Raw genomic sequence first — 14,029 nt, forward strand, 5'->3', positions numbered from 1 at the left:
ATAGATAAAGATATATTTTTTTTATTTCACTGATTTGGTGAATACCAACCTGAGGGTCCATAACCCTCAGGTTGGTATACGTTTTTGGCTCTTAGAAGGATAAAATGAGGAAGCCCACATATGTGTCATTCTTTGGATGAAGGAGGAGTAGAAACATGTTAAATGGGAAGCCTGGAGACATCAAATTCAGTCTGATGATCAAAGCTAAGTGGAGCCAGACCAGAAGAAACTCCATCATATGTAGGTAATATATCAGAGGAAGGCAATATTACCTACATACGCTGAAGTTTCTTCTGGTCTACACGAAGCTTGGCCTGTCACTGAACATTGAGAAAACCAAAGTGCTGTTCCAGCACTCACCAGCCATCCCCTCCCCAATGCCAGAGATATAGCTTAATGGTGTAGCATTAGAAAATGTTGACCATTTCCACTCCCTTGGCAGCCACCTCTCCACCAAAGTCAACATCGACGCCGAAATACAACACCGCCTGAGCTCTGCAAGTGCAGCATTTTCCCAAATGAAGCAGAAAGTGTTTGAGGACCGGGACATCCGTAGGGATACCAAGGTGCTTGTCTATAAGGCTGTTGTCCTCCCAACCCTGCTCTATGCCTGTGAAACGTGGACTGTCTACAGACGTCACATGCAACCCCTGGAACGATTCCATCAGCGCTGCCTCCGGAAAATCCTGCAAATCTCCTGGGAAGACAAGCGGACAAACGTCATTGTGCTGGAAGAAGCAAAGACCACCAGCATTGAAGCGATGGTCCTCCAACATCAAATCTGCTGGGCCGGCCACGTTGTCCGGATGCCTGACCACCGTCTCCAAAGCAGTTGCTCTACTCTGAACTTAAGAATGGAAAACTGAATATTGGACGACAGGAAAAGAGATTGAAAGATGGGCTCAAAGCCAACCTTTGGCATAGACACTGAGAACTGGGAAGCCCTGGCCCTTGAGCGCTCCAGCTGGAGGTCAGCTGTGACCAGCAGTGCTGCAGAATTCGAGGAGGCACGAGTGGAGGGTGAAAGAGAGAAACATGCCAGGAGGAAGGCGCATCAAGCCAACCCCGACCGGGACCACCTTCCACCTGGAAACCAATGCCTTCACTGTGGGAGAAGATGCGGGTCAAGAATAGGGCTCCACAGCCACATGCGGACCCACAGGGAAACCCATAATGGAAGACCATCTTACTCGTCCAACGAGGGATCGCCTAAATAAAGTAAGTTTCTTCTGGTCTGGCTCCACTTAGCTTTGAACTTCAGACTGGATTTGATGTCACCAAGCTTCCCATTTAGCATGTTTCCTCCTTCATCCAAGGAATGACACTTATGTAGGCTTCCTCATTTTATCCTTCTGTGAGCCAAGAATGTATGCCAACCTTAGGGTTATGGACCCAGGTTCACCAAATCAGTGAAATCAAAAATTAAGTATCTATCTTATAGCTTTATAATCAATATCTATCTACTAAAGTAGACCAATATAACTCTGTTTGTATATTTGAATCATCCTGTACTCATGGGAATCCTCACCAATCTGGGACTATGCTATACCAAACAAGTCTGGACTTGCACCTCTAGCTATTCTGTTGTCTTAGGGCTGAATGGGATTTCCACCTATTTTCCCTTTTGAGTGACGTCAGTAAAATGTCCTCTGATCATTGCTTGCCTTTAAACGTCCTATGAAATCCACAAAGCCACTAGAAATCAACAGGCAACTTGGAGATGTGTACACATATACCCACAGAAGTGGGAACATCTTTCAATTGGGCCATCCAAAGTCATTCCTCCATCCCTTTATCAGGTCAAATCACCATCAGAATATGATTCATACAGAGAGCTACAACAGCTGAGGGAAGGTGTGCCCATAGGTTTTGTTCCTGAGTAGCAAAAGCTGTGATTAGATATTTCCTTGTTGCATCGCTGGAGCCGTAAATCTGGATTTGTATCAGTCATCTAGGCCAGGACCCATTTTTTCAACATAGGGTTACATCTTAGGAAAATAGCAGACCATATACTCCATCTGGGTAGAAGATGTGGTAGAGCACCCATGCCAACTGGATTAGCTAATACTATTGCTAATAGTTCTATGAATGAGATGAGGCCTTATCTTGGCCTTCATCTCCTCAGCGTTCCAATCCTCCTCAGTTCCAAAAATAGCCCAATTTGGATCACACCTCGGGATGAAAGCCATGTTCTACCACGAGAAGAGAAGACTGGAAGAAATAAGGACATAAGGTCATCATTAATTAGTAAGAGCATGAAGGCACATCACAACCAGGTTCCAAAACTACCATGGCTTACATCGCATTGCCCTCAGACTCAATTATACTCAAATGAATTCTTACTTACTTACTTAGGCGATCCCTCATTGTCCGAGTAGGATTGTCTTCCAAGATCTGGTGGGTCTGTAGGTGGCTATGGAGCCCTATTATTGACCTGCATCATCTCCCGCAGTGAGGACATTGGTTTCCAGGTGCAAGGTGGTCCCGGTTGGGGTTGGTGTTCTCTTGAGGAAACATCCCACTGTTTTCTAAGCTCATCCCTTTCAAGATAGGTTGCCCCAAGGCTTGATGTGCCTTCCTCTTGGTATGTTTCTCTCTTTCGCCCTCCATTCATACCTCTTCAAATTCTACAGCACTGCTGGTCACAGCTGACCTCCAGCTGGAGCGCTCAAGGGCCAGGGCTTCCCAGTTCTCAGTGTCTATGCCAGAATTTTTAAGGTTGGCTTTGACCCCATCTTTCAGTCTCTTTTCCGGTCCACCAACATTCCGTTTTCCATTCTTGAGTTCGGAGTAGAGCAACTGCTCTGGGAGACGGTGGTCGGGTATTCAGACAACGTGGTCAGTGCAGTGAAGTTGATGGCAGAGGACCATCGTGTCAATGCTGGTGGTCTTTGCTTCTTCCAGCATGCTGACATTTGTCCGCTTGTCTTCCCAAGAGATTTGCAGGATTTTCTGGAGGTAGCGCTGATGGAATCGTTCCAGGAGTTGCATGTGACGTCTGTAGACAGTCCACGTCTCGCAGATGTATAGCAGGGTTGGTAGGACAATAGCCTTATAAACAAGCACCTTGGTCTCCGTACGGATGTCCCGGTCCTCAAACACTCTCTGCTTCATTCGGAAAAATGCTGCACTCGCAGAGCTCAGGCAGTGGTGTATTTCAGTGTCAATGTTGACTTTTGTGGAGAGGTGGCTGGGGGCTCAGCAAAGAAGCACTTATCTGAAACCGGAGAGGAAGAAGACAATAAAAGTGTAAGTTCTATAGCCTTAGGAATTGCGGTTGGACAGGCTTAGGCAAATCTGTTTATGTTTTGTTTGTTTTCCTATTGCTCAACTGGGATTCCCTATAAACTCAAAACAAAGAATTTACTCAAGCTCAGTGTAGGTGTACCCAACTTTGGGCCTACCAGATGCTTTGCATCACCACTCCCATGCTGAGTTAGGATTTAAAGGAATTGGAGTCCAAATCCTCTTGAAGTTACAAGGTTGTCTACACTTGGATTAAGCTATACACCTTGACATATCATGAATTTCAAAGAGAGGTTGATATTCCTGACCACAGCATATTTTATTGAAATTTTATTTTATTGAAATAATTGTGTTATTGTATTATTGCCCCAACTTTATTCTCCACTCCATCTTCATTGCTAGGATACTTCATCTTGTCGACGTGATGTTTCCCACCGGAGTGGAAATCATCTATCAGACAAGCCACTCTAAACACCTTCGCAGAAGCATATGAGCAGCTCGGCCTGTCATTGAACATCGAGAAAACCAAAGTGCGCTTCCCGCAGTCACCAGCCAATCCCTCTGCAATGCCAGAGATACAGCTTAATGGTGTGACATTAGGAAATGTTGATCATTTCGCTACCTTGGCAGCCACCTCTCCACCAAAGTAAAAATTGAACAGAAATACAACACCGCCTGAGCTCTGCGAGTGCAGCATTTTTCCAAATGAAGCAGAGATTGTTTGAGGACCGGGACATCCATATGGAGAACAAGGGGCTTGTTTATAAAACTACTGTCCTCCCAACCCTGCTATATTCCCATGAGACATGGACTGCCTACAGACGTCACATGCAACTCCTGGAACGATTCCATCAGCGCTGCCTCCGGAAAATCCTGCAAATCTCTTGGGAAGACAAGCGGACAATGTCAGCGTGCTGGAAGAAGCAAAGACCACTAGCACTGAAGCGATGGTCCTCAGCCATCAGCTCAAAGCCAACCTTAAAATCTCTGGCATAGACACTGAGAAGTGGGAAGCCCTGGCCCTTGAGCGCTCCAGCTGGAGGTCAGCTGTGACCAGCAGTGCTGCAGAATTTGAGGAGGCACGAGTGGAGGGTGAAAGAGAGAAACGTGCCAAGAGGAAGGCGCGTCAAGCCAACCCCGGTCAGGACTTCCTTCCACCTGAAAACCGATGCTCTCACTGCGGGAGAAGATGCAGATCAAGAATAGGGCTCCTATAGGTCACCTATGGACCCACCACCAGTGCACTGATCTTAGAAGACTATCCTACTTGGACAACGAGGGACCACCTAAGTAAATAAGTCTTTGCTGAGGCCACACACTTGTAGTTTTTCAAAGTTTGTTGCCTTCTTTGTCAAAGAGTCCTGTGCCTCACCAAACGTCAACTCCATCATTGAGTCGTGGCAGTTGAAGTAGGGCCAAGCATCAGTCATTCTAAGTACAGCATTACTATTGTTTACCATTCTCAAAGTTTTGTGGACCTTCTCAAGTTCTCCACATTTCCATTTCCATCTTGTGGAATCTTCTCTTCCCGATCAGTCATGGTTCCAGTGTTGTCCCTCTGGGGAGATATTTCAAGCATGCTTTCCAGAAAATGTGTTGACTATGCATTTGCTTATCACCCATCCACCTCCATCCCCACCTCTGCAGTTAAAGAATGCTGCTGACTTTGAATGCTTTAATCCCCACAGTGAGATTAAATATTGCATTACACGTTTCTTAAGCATCATGTAGTTCTCCAACATTTTTTTAAAAAAAGGAACACTCTGCAGAATAAATGATGGGAGAAAGTCCTAAAAATATGCAAATCAGGCATGTAACTCTTTGCTAATTTCACTCTTCAACATTTTCATAATTTTCCTCCCACTGTGAGAAACTATTTGCAAAACGTCCGATCACAATTGGTGGTTTATTTTACACAAACTTTACAGACAAAACAGCATTTTCTGTACAGGATGCAACATTGCTTCCAAGTAGCGTTTTCTGTGCAGAAAATTATTTTTGTGCGCAGAAACTCCTGAAGTTTGGTATTTATAGAGAATGCGATTTTTGGCGCAGAAATAATATGTCAACCCACCAAAATGGGTATTATTTTTAGTAGGAAATTGAATCCCCACCACCAAATTAGATTGCCCCCCCTCCCTCCTAATATTTCGTAAAAAAGTTAAAAATTGTTTTTTTGAGCAAGCATTTGCAAATGCAGTGTAACAGGCAAATCTAGATCTATGGAACGACTGGACGACGTGAATTGGAAAATAATTTTAGTAAGGAGACACTGAGGATTTATGTTTTTATTGGTTTTGTATGGTTTTTTTATTATTTGCTAAATGTTTTTAAATTGTATTTTATGTTGTTGGGGGTCATCGAATTGTACCGATTGTAAACCACCTTGAGTCCCCTTCGGGCTGAGAAAGGCGGTATATAAATATGGTAAATAAATAAATAAATAAATAAATAAATAAGAGACTAGACACAGAGATATGGGGAAATAATGGGCCTATTAAAACTGGTAATTGAACTAAGTAACTAGTTGTGGGGGGGGGGGAGCACATCAACATGGGCAGTGGCATGAGGCCAGGTATCATTCTCTGACTACCTGCCAAGACAACCATTGGGTAAAGTACCTGACCCCAAGGGCACTCCACAGTGATGGTTTGCTGTCCCAGCTGGTCATTACTCGAAGGTCACCCTTGAGGACCTCTCTCCTGAGCTGCATAACCCAATAGGAGAGAGTTAGCCTCCCCCCCCCCCCCCCACACACACACTTAAGGCCCAAAGCAGATATTTTGGTGAACCCCTTAAGCCGTAGAACCTATAGAGGTCAACCCAAAGGTCCCCCTTCACCCCAAAAGAGATGGGTGCCAAGTTGCACACTGATCCATGTTCTCTCCCCGCTTCTTGCCAGTGACACCTAGTTATGAAGCACCGACCCCTTTAAATTCCTTACTCCCAACAGTTTCAATATGGGGTAGGCAAAAAAATTGCCCTCTTTGAGGAGGGAAAAATAAATAAATAAACTGAGGACGGGAGGATGGGTTGCTCTGCCAGAGGTTGAATGCAGCGGGGAGGGGCTAACCGAAGGAGGCTTCCTCAAGCCCCTCTTCACCAGTCTTAGGAGAACATTGGTCACCTCAATGGGGGGTTCAAAAGCTCCCCTCCATCCATATGGTTGGCCTTTCTGTCTGGAGGTGAGTGTTACGTTTCCAGTTAATCAGACACTCTTGTCTGTGTCAAAATGGTGTGAATTTTGCATAAAACAAATCCCAAACAGTGAAAATTTTCATTAGTTCAGGGTTTACCTTGTTGAGAGATGTTTTTCAACCACTTCAGAATATATCTTCAAGTGTAAAGTGTATTGATGCGAGGAATCCCTGACGTTGATATTGCATTTTTCTTCATAATATTAAGTAGAAGGTTATCGTAAGAGTATATCACAAGGACCATTAACAACAAGCTAGTCTGAGTCCCTCTACGGAGGTTGAGAAGATCAGGATATAAAAGTTTTAAATAAATAATAGTAATAAATAACTAAAGAAAAATGGATGGTCTTTTTATGCATGGTTTCATAAATTTCTACTGCTTTGAGACAAATGTATTCTTGGAGTTAAAACATATAAGAGAAAACCAGATTGTCCTTCATCTTACTAGCAAGATGAACTTCAACAACATGAAGGAAAGGTGGTCTTCATGTTATGTGGTTACATATGTTCATTCTCCTACCTGTTGGGTAGATATAAAGATAGAAGCTATGGTGCCATAAAGTTGGGTGCCCATTTTCAGATGTTTGCATGGCTACCAAAATAGAAGGTTCTACAAGGAGATGTTGATAGTCATCTCCACATCTTCTGATGTCCATCCAAGGAGTTTTCCATCAGAAGATGTGGCTGCCAACGTAGAAGGCTTTCTAAGGAGACATCTTCTGATATTAATCCATAGAGTTTTCCATCAGAAGGAGATATTGATAGTCATCTCCACATCTTCTGTTATCAACCCACATTTGGTGCCCATTTTCAGATGTTTGCATAGCTACCAAAGTAGAAGGTTCTACAAGGAGATGTTGATAGTCATCTCCACATCTTCTGATATCAACCCAAGTTTGGCGTCCATTTTCCTATGTTTGCATGGCTACCAAAGTAGAAGTTTCTACAAGGAGATGTTGATAGTCATCTCTGCATCTTCTGATATCAACCTAAGTTTGGTGCCCATTTTCAGATGTTTGCACAGCTACCAAAGTAGAAGGTTCTACAAGGAGATGTTGATAGTCATCTCCACATCTTCTGATGTCAACCCAAGTTTGGTGCCCATTTTCAGATGTTTGCATAGCTACCAAAGTAGAAGGTTCTACAAGGAGGCGTCGATAGTCATCTCCACATCTTCTGATGTCCATCCATAGAGTTTTCCATCAGAAGATGTGGCTGCCAACGTAGAAGGCTTTATAAGGAGACATCTTCTGATATTAATCCATAGAGTTTTCCATCAGAAGATGGTGAGATGGTTGCCACTGTAGAAGATTCTACAAGGAGATGTTGGTAGTCATCTCCACATCTTCTAATGTCAACCTGTAGAGTTTTCCATCAGAAGATGTGGCTGCCAACGTAGAAGGCTTTATAAGGAGCCATCTTCTGATATTAATCCATAGAGTTTTCCATCTGAAGATGGTGAGATGGTTGCCACTGTAGAAGATTCTACAAGGAGAATGTGAAAAAGTCCTTCTCATCAACAGTCCTGAATCTACCACTATTCTCTGAATGGTTCCAGGTTACACGCAACATGAGAAAAAGAGGATGTGGACTTCCCTGTCAATTTAGGACAATTAGGACATATATCTCAAGGAGTTCCATTTCAATAATTGCGTGTCAATCTTTACACCATTGTGTACATGGCTCAAACACCCCTACACTTAAGGTATTAACACTCAGGGTTCATCACCTCTGTTTGGCAATCCTGCTTAGGTGGAGTTTGCGTTGTGCTGAGCCCGAGAGAAAAGAATAGTAAACACAATCCTGAAGGTGATTACTCCTATCAGCTTGATAATCAAACACCGAAGTGCAAAGAGGGTGGGTCATTTCTGAGCTATAATTCCCTCTGAGGTATCAATGATTGGCATCGTGCCCGATTGTGTGTCATACCCACCTGGAAGTGGACTGGAGAGTATAAAAAGGTTGGGACTCAAGGTCCTCCACTATCACCTTGCTTCACTCTTCAGCTCCTCCACAAAGGAATAGGTAAGAGAGGCCTGGGTCAATTCAGGCCAAGGTTGGAAGGAAGAGGGTCTTTCCTAACTGAATCTCTTTTTTCTCCCCAGTTCCATCCCACTCATGTTCTAAGAATCTGACTACCGTTGTCAGGACCAGTTTAGGAAACTGATGGACATCTTATGGGTTCCATCTCCACCGTAAATTGAATGCTCTTTGACACCATTTTAACTGTTATGGCTAAATGTTATGGAATATTAAGAGTTGTAGTTTACTAAAGCTCTAATCTCTTTAGAAGAGAAGGTTAAAGACCTTGTGAAATTACAACTTCCAGGATCCCATTGCATTGAACTATGATATGCCAAAGGGTTTCCTAAGACCATCAGAAATATATGTTTTCTGATGGTTTCTGGTGACCCCTCTGAAACCCCCTCGTGTCCCCCCACCTGAGGTCCCGACCCCCAAGTTGAGAAACGCTGCATTAGAGCTCCAATTCTTCAAGATACAATGTCAACCAGGATCCCATAGCATTGAACTAGGGTATGCCAAAGGGGTTCCTAAGACAATCAGAAATATATATTTTCTGATGGTTTTTGGTGACCCCTCTGAAACCCCCTCACAACCCTCCCACCAAGTTCCCGACCCCTAAGTTGAGAAATGCTGTATTAGACCTCCAGTTCTTCAAGATACAATGCTAAAAGTAGTAAGCAAGGCCTAAGAGAACCCCAATCTCAGAATATCACCCTTTAGTTTCGTCTTACACTTCTTCTCATTCCAGTTCTTCTCCAGCCTGGTTAAATCTGAGAATAGTTCAACTTACCTAATCAAGGAGGTAAAGTTCTTCATGGAATACAAGAGGTTGGTCCTCTTCAACACCTTGGTAGCATCCCAGGAAATAAGGTCCAGGTGGCCATATGGAAATATTATTTTATGTTTTGAATGAGGAAACATCTCACTGTTTTCTAAACTCATCCCTTTTGAGATAGGTAGAAGACAACCTATCTCGAAAGGGATGAGCTTAGAAAACAGTGAGATGTTTCCTCAGGAGAACCTCAATTTCAGAATATCACCCCTTAGTTTTGAACTGGTAGGTATTCGTCTTATACTTCTTCTCACTCCAATTCTTCTCCAACCTGGTTCAATCTGAGAATAGTTTAACTTACCTAACCAAGGAGGTAAAGTTCTTCATGGAATACAAGAGGTTGGTCCTCTTCAACGCCTTGGTAGCATCCCAGGAAATAAGGCCCAGGTGGCCATATGGAAATATTATTTTACGTTTTGAGTGAGGAAACATCTCACTTTTCTAAGCTCATCCCTTTTGAGATAGGTAGAAGGCAACCTATCTCGAAAGGGATGAGCTTAGAAAACAGTGAGATGTTTCCTCAAGAGAACTCCAATCTCAGAATATCACCCCTTAGTTTTGAACTGATAGATATTCATCTTGCACTTCTTCTCACTCCAATTCTTCTCCAGCCTGGTTAAATCTGAGAATAGTTCAAAACTAACGGGTGATATTCTGAGATTGGGTTTCTCTTGAGGAAACATCTCATTTTTTAAACTCATCCCTTTTGAGATAGGTAGAAGGCAACCTATCTCGAAAGAGATGAGCTTAGAAAACAGTGAGATGTTTCCTCAAGAGAACCCCAATCTCAGACTATCACCCCTTAGTTTTGAACTGGTAGGTATTCGTCTTACACTTCTTCTCACTCCAGTTCTTCTTCAGCCTCGTTAAATCTGAGAATAGTTCAACTTACCTAATCAAGGAGGTAAAGTTCTTCATGGAATACTAGAAGTTGGTCCTCTTCCATGCCTTGGTAGCATCCCAGGAAATAAGGTCCAGGTGGTCACGTGGAAATATTATTTTACATTTCCATTGCGGAAACATCTCACTGTTTTCTAAGCTCATCCCTTTTGAGATAGGCAGAAGGCAACGTAGCTATGTTCTCCATTTCTTGAGAAGGTTTGGATCCACATGACTTTGAAAAGTCTGGTTGGAAGGTCTTCCCTTGGGTTGTTGTAGGTTTTTTCAGGCTATATGGTTCTAGAGGCATTCTCTCCTGAAGTTTAGCCTGCATCTATGGCAAGCATCCTCAGAGGTTGTAAGCCTTCGACAATACAGGTCTTCCCTTGTTGATCTCCATATAGCTACAGGGCCAACTTCTCCAAAAGGCCACCCTAATAATTTCATTAAAATGTTTATTGTAGGCATAATTTCAGGTTTGCATCCAGACTCCCTCAGGGCAGTTTCAACATCTCATGATGATAGTCAGGTGTTGTCCCATCTTGAAGGCAGAGAACAGAACTGCATGAAGATCGCCTATTTAGAAGCAAGCTTTGTTGGACCAAGAAAGCATTGCTTTTGAGAAATGGTGCTTTGGTTTCTTTGGCAAGCCATCTGCTCACTTAGTGCACCATCTCCATGACCGTAAATATTACTTGACACGTTCTCCAAGGAAGTTCTCTTCTAAAGTCATGCTATGTTGTAACAGAGCTGGCTATACCTTTTCTTTTGTTGTTTATCTACAAGGGAATCTCAAGTTGTCCCAGTTCTAGAGCCACCCAAGTAGAATAGTCTTTACCTAAGCAATTGTCCATTAAGAAAAGTCCATCTGCTCCAATATATTCTACTTAGGTGGGTAACTGAAGGTGGCTAGAAGTTCCAGGAGACCTTCTCCATCATATCCCCCATGATACTCAGGATCACATTCTCCATCATAGCTCCCATGGAAATCATTTTTGGTTGCTCCAGAATGTCCCCAAAGTGTCTTTGGAGATATGAGTGCCTTTCCTAGTGGATCAGTCTTTTCTCTGTTGAAAGACACGTGATCTTTGGATTTATCTGCAAGGACTACATGAAAGCAACCAGTGGTGATGGGTTCAAAACAAAAGTCGGCAATCCCCATTTCTCTCAAGGTATGGAGATCTGGGAATTTCCCATTTGTAGAAGGCTTTCATAGGGTACATGATGTCATTCTAGAGCCACTAATAGTCTTAGTGTTGCCCACCCATGGATTAAATTGTGAACAAAACGTTGCACACAGTGCTCATGTACACTCCTGTTCTTTCAGAACAACCATCATCCTGCAAAGATGTCTGCTTCTGGATACGGCAACCAGTGCTATGCGAGCTGTCCTGCATCTACAGTGACGATACAGCCACCACCCTTCGTCCTATCAATCCCAGGACCAGCACTTTACTGTCCAAACGAAGCTTTCGGCATTGAGCAATACAACCCCTGTGCAGGCTCTGGTGGATATAGTGCCATCGGAAGCAGTGGAGGAGGATTCAGTGGTGGCAGCAGTGGTGGTTTAAGCATTGGTGGTGGTATGGGTGGTAGTAGTGGAGGTATGGGTGGAGGAGGAGGTTTCGGTGGCATGGGTGGTTTAGGTAGAGGTGGTATGGGAGGATCGGGTTATGGTGGGCGTACTGGTGGCTTGGGTGGTGGTATTGGCAGTGGTGGTAGATTGGGAGGTGGTTCAAGTGGTGGTTTGGGTGGCATTAGCAGTGGTGGCAGCATAGGTGGTGGACGTAGAGGAAGCATAGGTGGGGGACGAAGAGGCAGCATTGGTGGTGGATCAGGAGTCATCAGTAGTGGTGGGAGTAGAGGCAGCATTGGTGGTGGCTCAGGAGGCATAAGTGGTAGTGGATCAGGAGGCATCAGTGGTGGTGGACGTAGAGGTAGCATTGGTGGTGGATCAGGAGGCATCAGTGGTAGTGGACGTAGAGGTAGCATTGGTGGTGGATCAGGGAGCATCAGTGGTAGTGGACGTAGAGGCAGCATTGGTGGTGGATCAGGAGGCATGAGTGGTAGTGGGTCAGGAGGCATCAGTGGTGGTGGACGTGGAGGTAGCATTAGTGGTGGATCAGGAGGCATCAGTGGTGGTGGACGTAGAGGTAGCATTGGTGGTGGATCAGGGAGCATCAGTGGTGGTGGACGTAGAGGCAGTATTGGTGGTGGATCAGGAGGCATCAGTGGTGGAGGACGTAGAGGCAGTATAGGTGGTGGATCAGGAGGCAGCATTAGTGGTGGCATGGGCGGTAGTGGACGAAGAGGCAGCACCAGTAGTGTTGGCAGTGGAGGACGAAGAGGGAGCGTAGGTGGTGGCATGGGCATTGGAGGATCAGGGGGCAGTATGGGTGGTGGCGGCAGCAGCACCACATACAGCAGCGGCCGTCGATACAGCGGTGGTCGCCGTTATAGTGGTAGTGGTGGATATAGTAGTGGTGGAATTGGCAGTGGTGGGTATAGCAGTGGCAGTTATGGTGGTGGATACGGAAGTGGTGGATACGGAAGTGGTGGATACGGAAGTGGTGGATACGGAAGTGGTGGATACGGCAGTGGTGGATACGGAAGTGGTGGATATGGAAGTGGTGGATATGGCAGCAGTAGCAGATATGGTAGTGGATACAGCAGCGGTGGATATGGAAGTGGTGGATATGGAAGTGGTGGATATGGCAGCGGTGGATACAGCAGCGGTGGATATGGAAGTGGTGGATATGGAAGTGGTGGATATGGCAGCAGTGGCAGATATGGTGGCAGAACTGTCAAATATTCTGTCGGCCGTGGCTATGGTGGAAGCAGTGGGGGTGGTTATTATGGTGGTTCCTATGGTGGGATCTTGGCTCTCATGCCAAGCGAACCAAACACCATCTGCTACTCCTGCAATTAAATGATGATGAGGAAATGACCCAGAATCCCTGGACAACCAGTCCAGAAGAAGACGGACTCAAAGACTGAAATTTCATTGATGGACCAAGCTTTCCTTTGCCTGCTGAGATGTTCTGAGTGAACCACTGCCTCGGCATGTCTGCCCTTGAATTTTCTGTGTGCTCCTCTGTGTCCCAAAGCAGCGCATAAGAAGTGAGAACTTCACGATCATTTCTTCTCCAAGCTCTACCGCTTCTATGTTTCTGACGATGGCTAAGAAAAAAGAGAAACCAGAACATTGCTTTTGTTGCCCGCCTTTTCCAAGAAGAATAACCACTGTGTCTGAAAACTGTGTATTTCGAAGGACACATTGGAAAGAGCGCCACACTCCCACCCCCATTCAGACTGTGCCAATGAAGCCTTCCAAAAATCTTGGTGTCTACTGAATCGTATCAGAGAATGATTGAGATCTCAAAGTGTATTTCTTTATTCCCTTTATTCATTCCATTAAAGCTTCCTTTGCATCACAAAACCGATTCGTGTTTTTTGCCTGCCAACCCCCAAAATAACGAGACCACACACCAGCATTTGGGTTTAAATATGGCCAACTTTTATTAACTGTTACCTGTTAAATTTTGACTGGATCTAAACCTGTGGATCTTGAACTTGGTGGCAAAGTTGAGGTAGTGTCTCTGTCAGGCCTACCCCTCGGCTAGTTAGGACGAAATACCCGGGTCCCCAGGAAACCTAATCTCTAAGGAAAAATGTGTCGGAGAAGTTCCTCTTGTCCAGTTATGCCAGTGGTTCTCAACCTTCCGAATGCCGCGACCCCTTAATACAGTTCTTCATGTTGTGGTGACCCCCAACCATAAAATTACTTCCGTTGTTACTTCATAACTGTAATTTTGCTACTGTTATGAATCATAATATAAATATATCATAT

The 14,029-nt window shown here is 44.5% G+C and overlaps 1 protein-coding gene across 1 annotated transcript; it reads left to right on the forward strand.

Annotated features, from left to right (window-relative positions):
- The first annotated feature begins 8,431 nt into the window (after positions 1–8,431).
- LOC132764217 (uncharacterized) lies at positions 8,432–13,289 on the forward strand. The gene is made up of 2 exons (XM_060758111.2): positions 8,432–8,468; positions 11,507–13,289. Exon 2 carries the CDS (start codon positions 11,528–11,530, stop codon positions 13,106–13,108), a length of 1,581 nt encoding a protein of 526 aa, XP_060614094.2. The 5' UTR covers positions 8,432–8,468; positions 11,507–11,527; the 3' UTR covers positions 13,109–13,289.
- Positions 13,290–14,029: the final 740 nt, after the last annotated feature.

Source organism: Anolis sagrei, chromosome 12, assembly GCF_037176765.1.
Source record: "Anolis sagrei isolate rAnoSag1 chromosome 12, rAnoSag1.mat, whole genome shotgun sequence".
NCBI classification, from domain to species: Eukaryota; Metazoa; Chordata; class Lepidosauria; order Squamata; family Dactyloidae; genus Anolis; species Anolis sagrei.

What these genes read in the sequence shown, in the direction of transcription:
- LOC132764217 (XM_060758111.2), top strand. Translation starts at nt 11,528, where the DNA reads ATGTCTGCTTCTGGATACGGCAACCAGTGCTATGCGAGCTGTCCTGCA.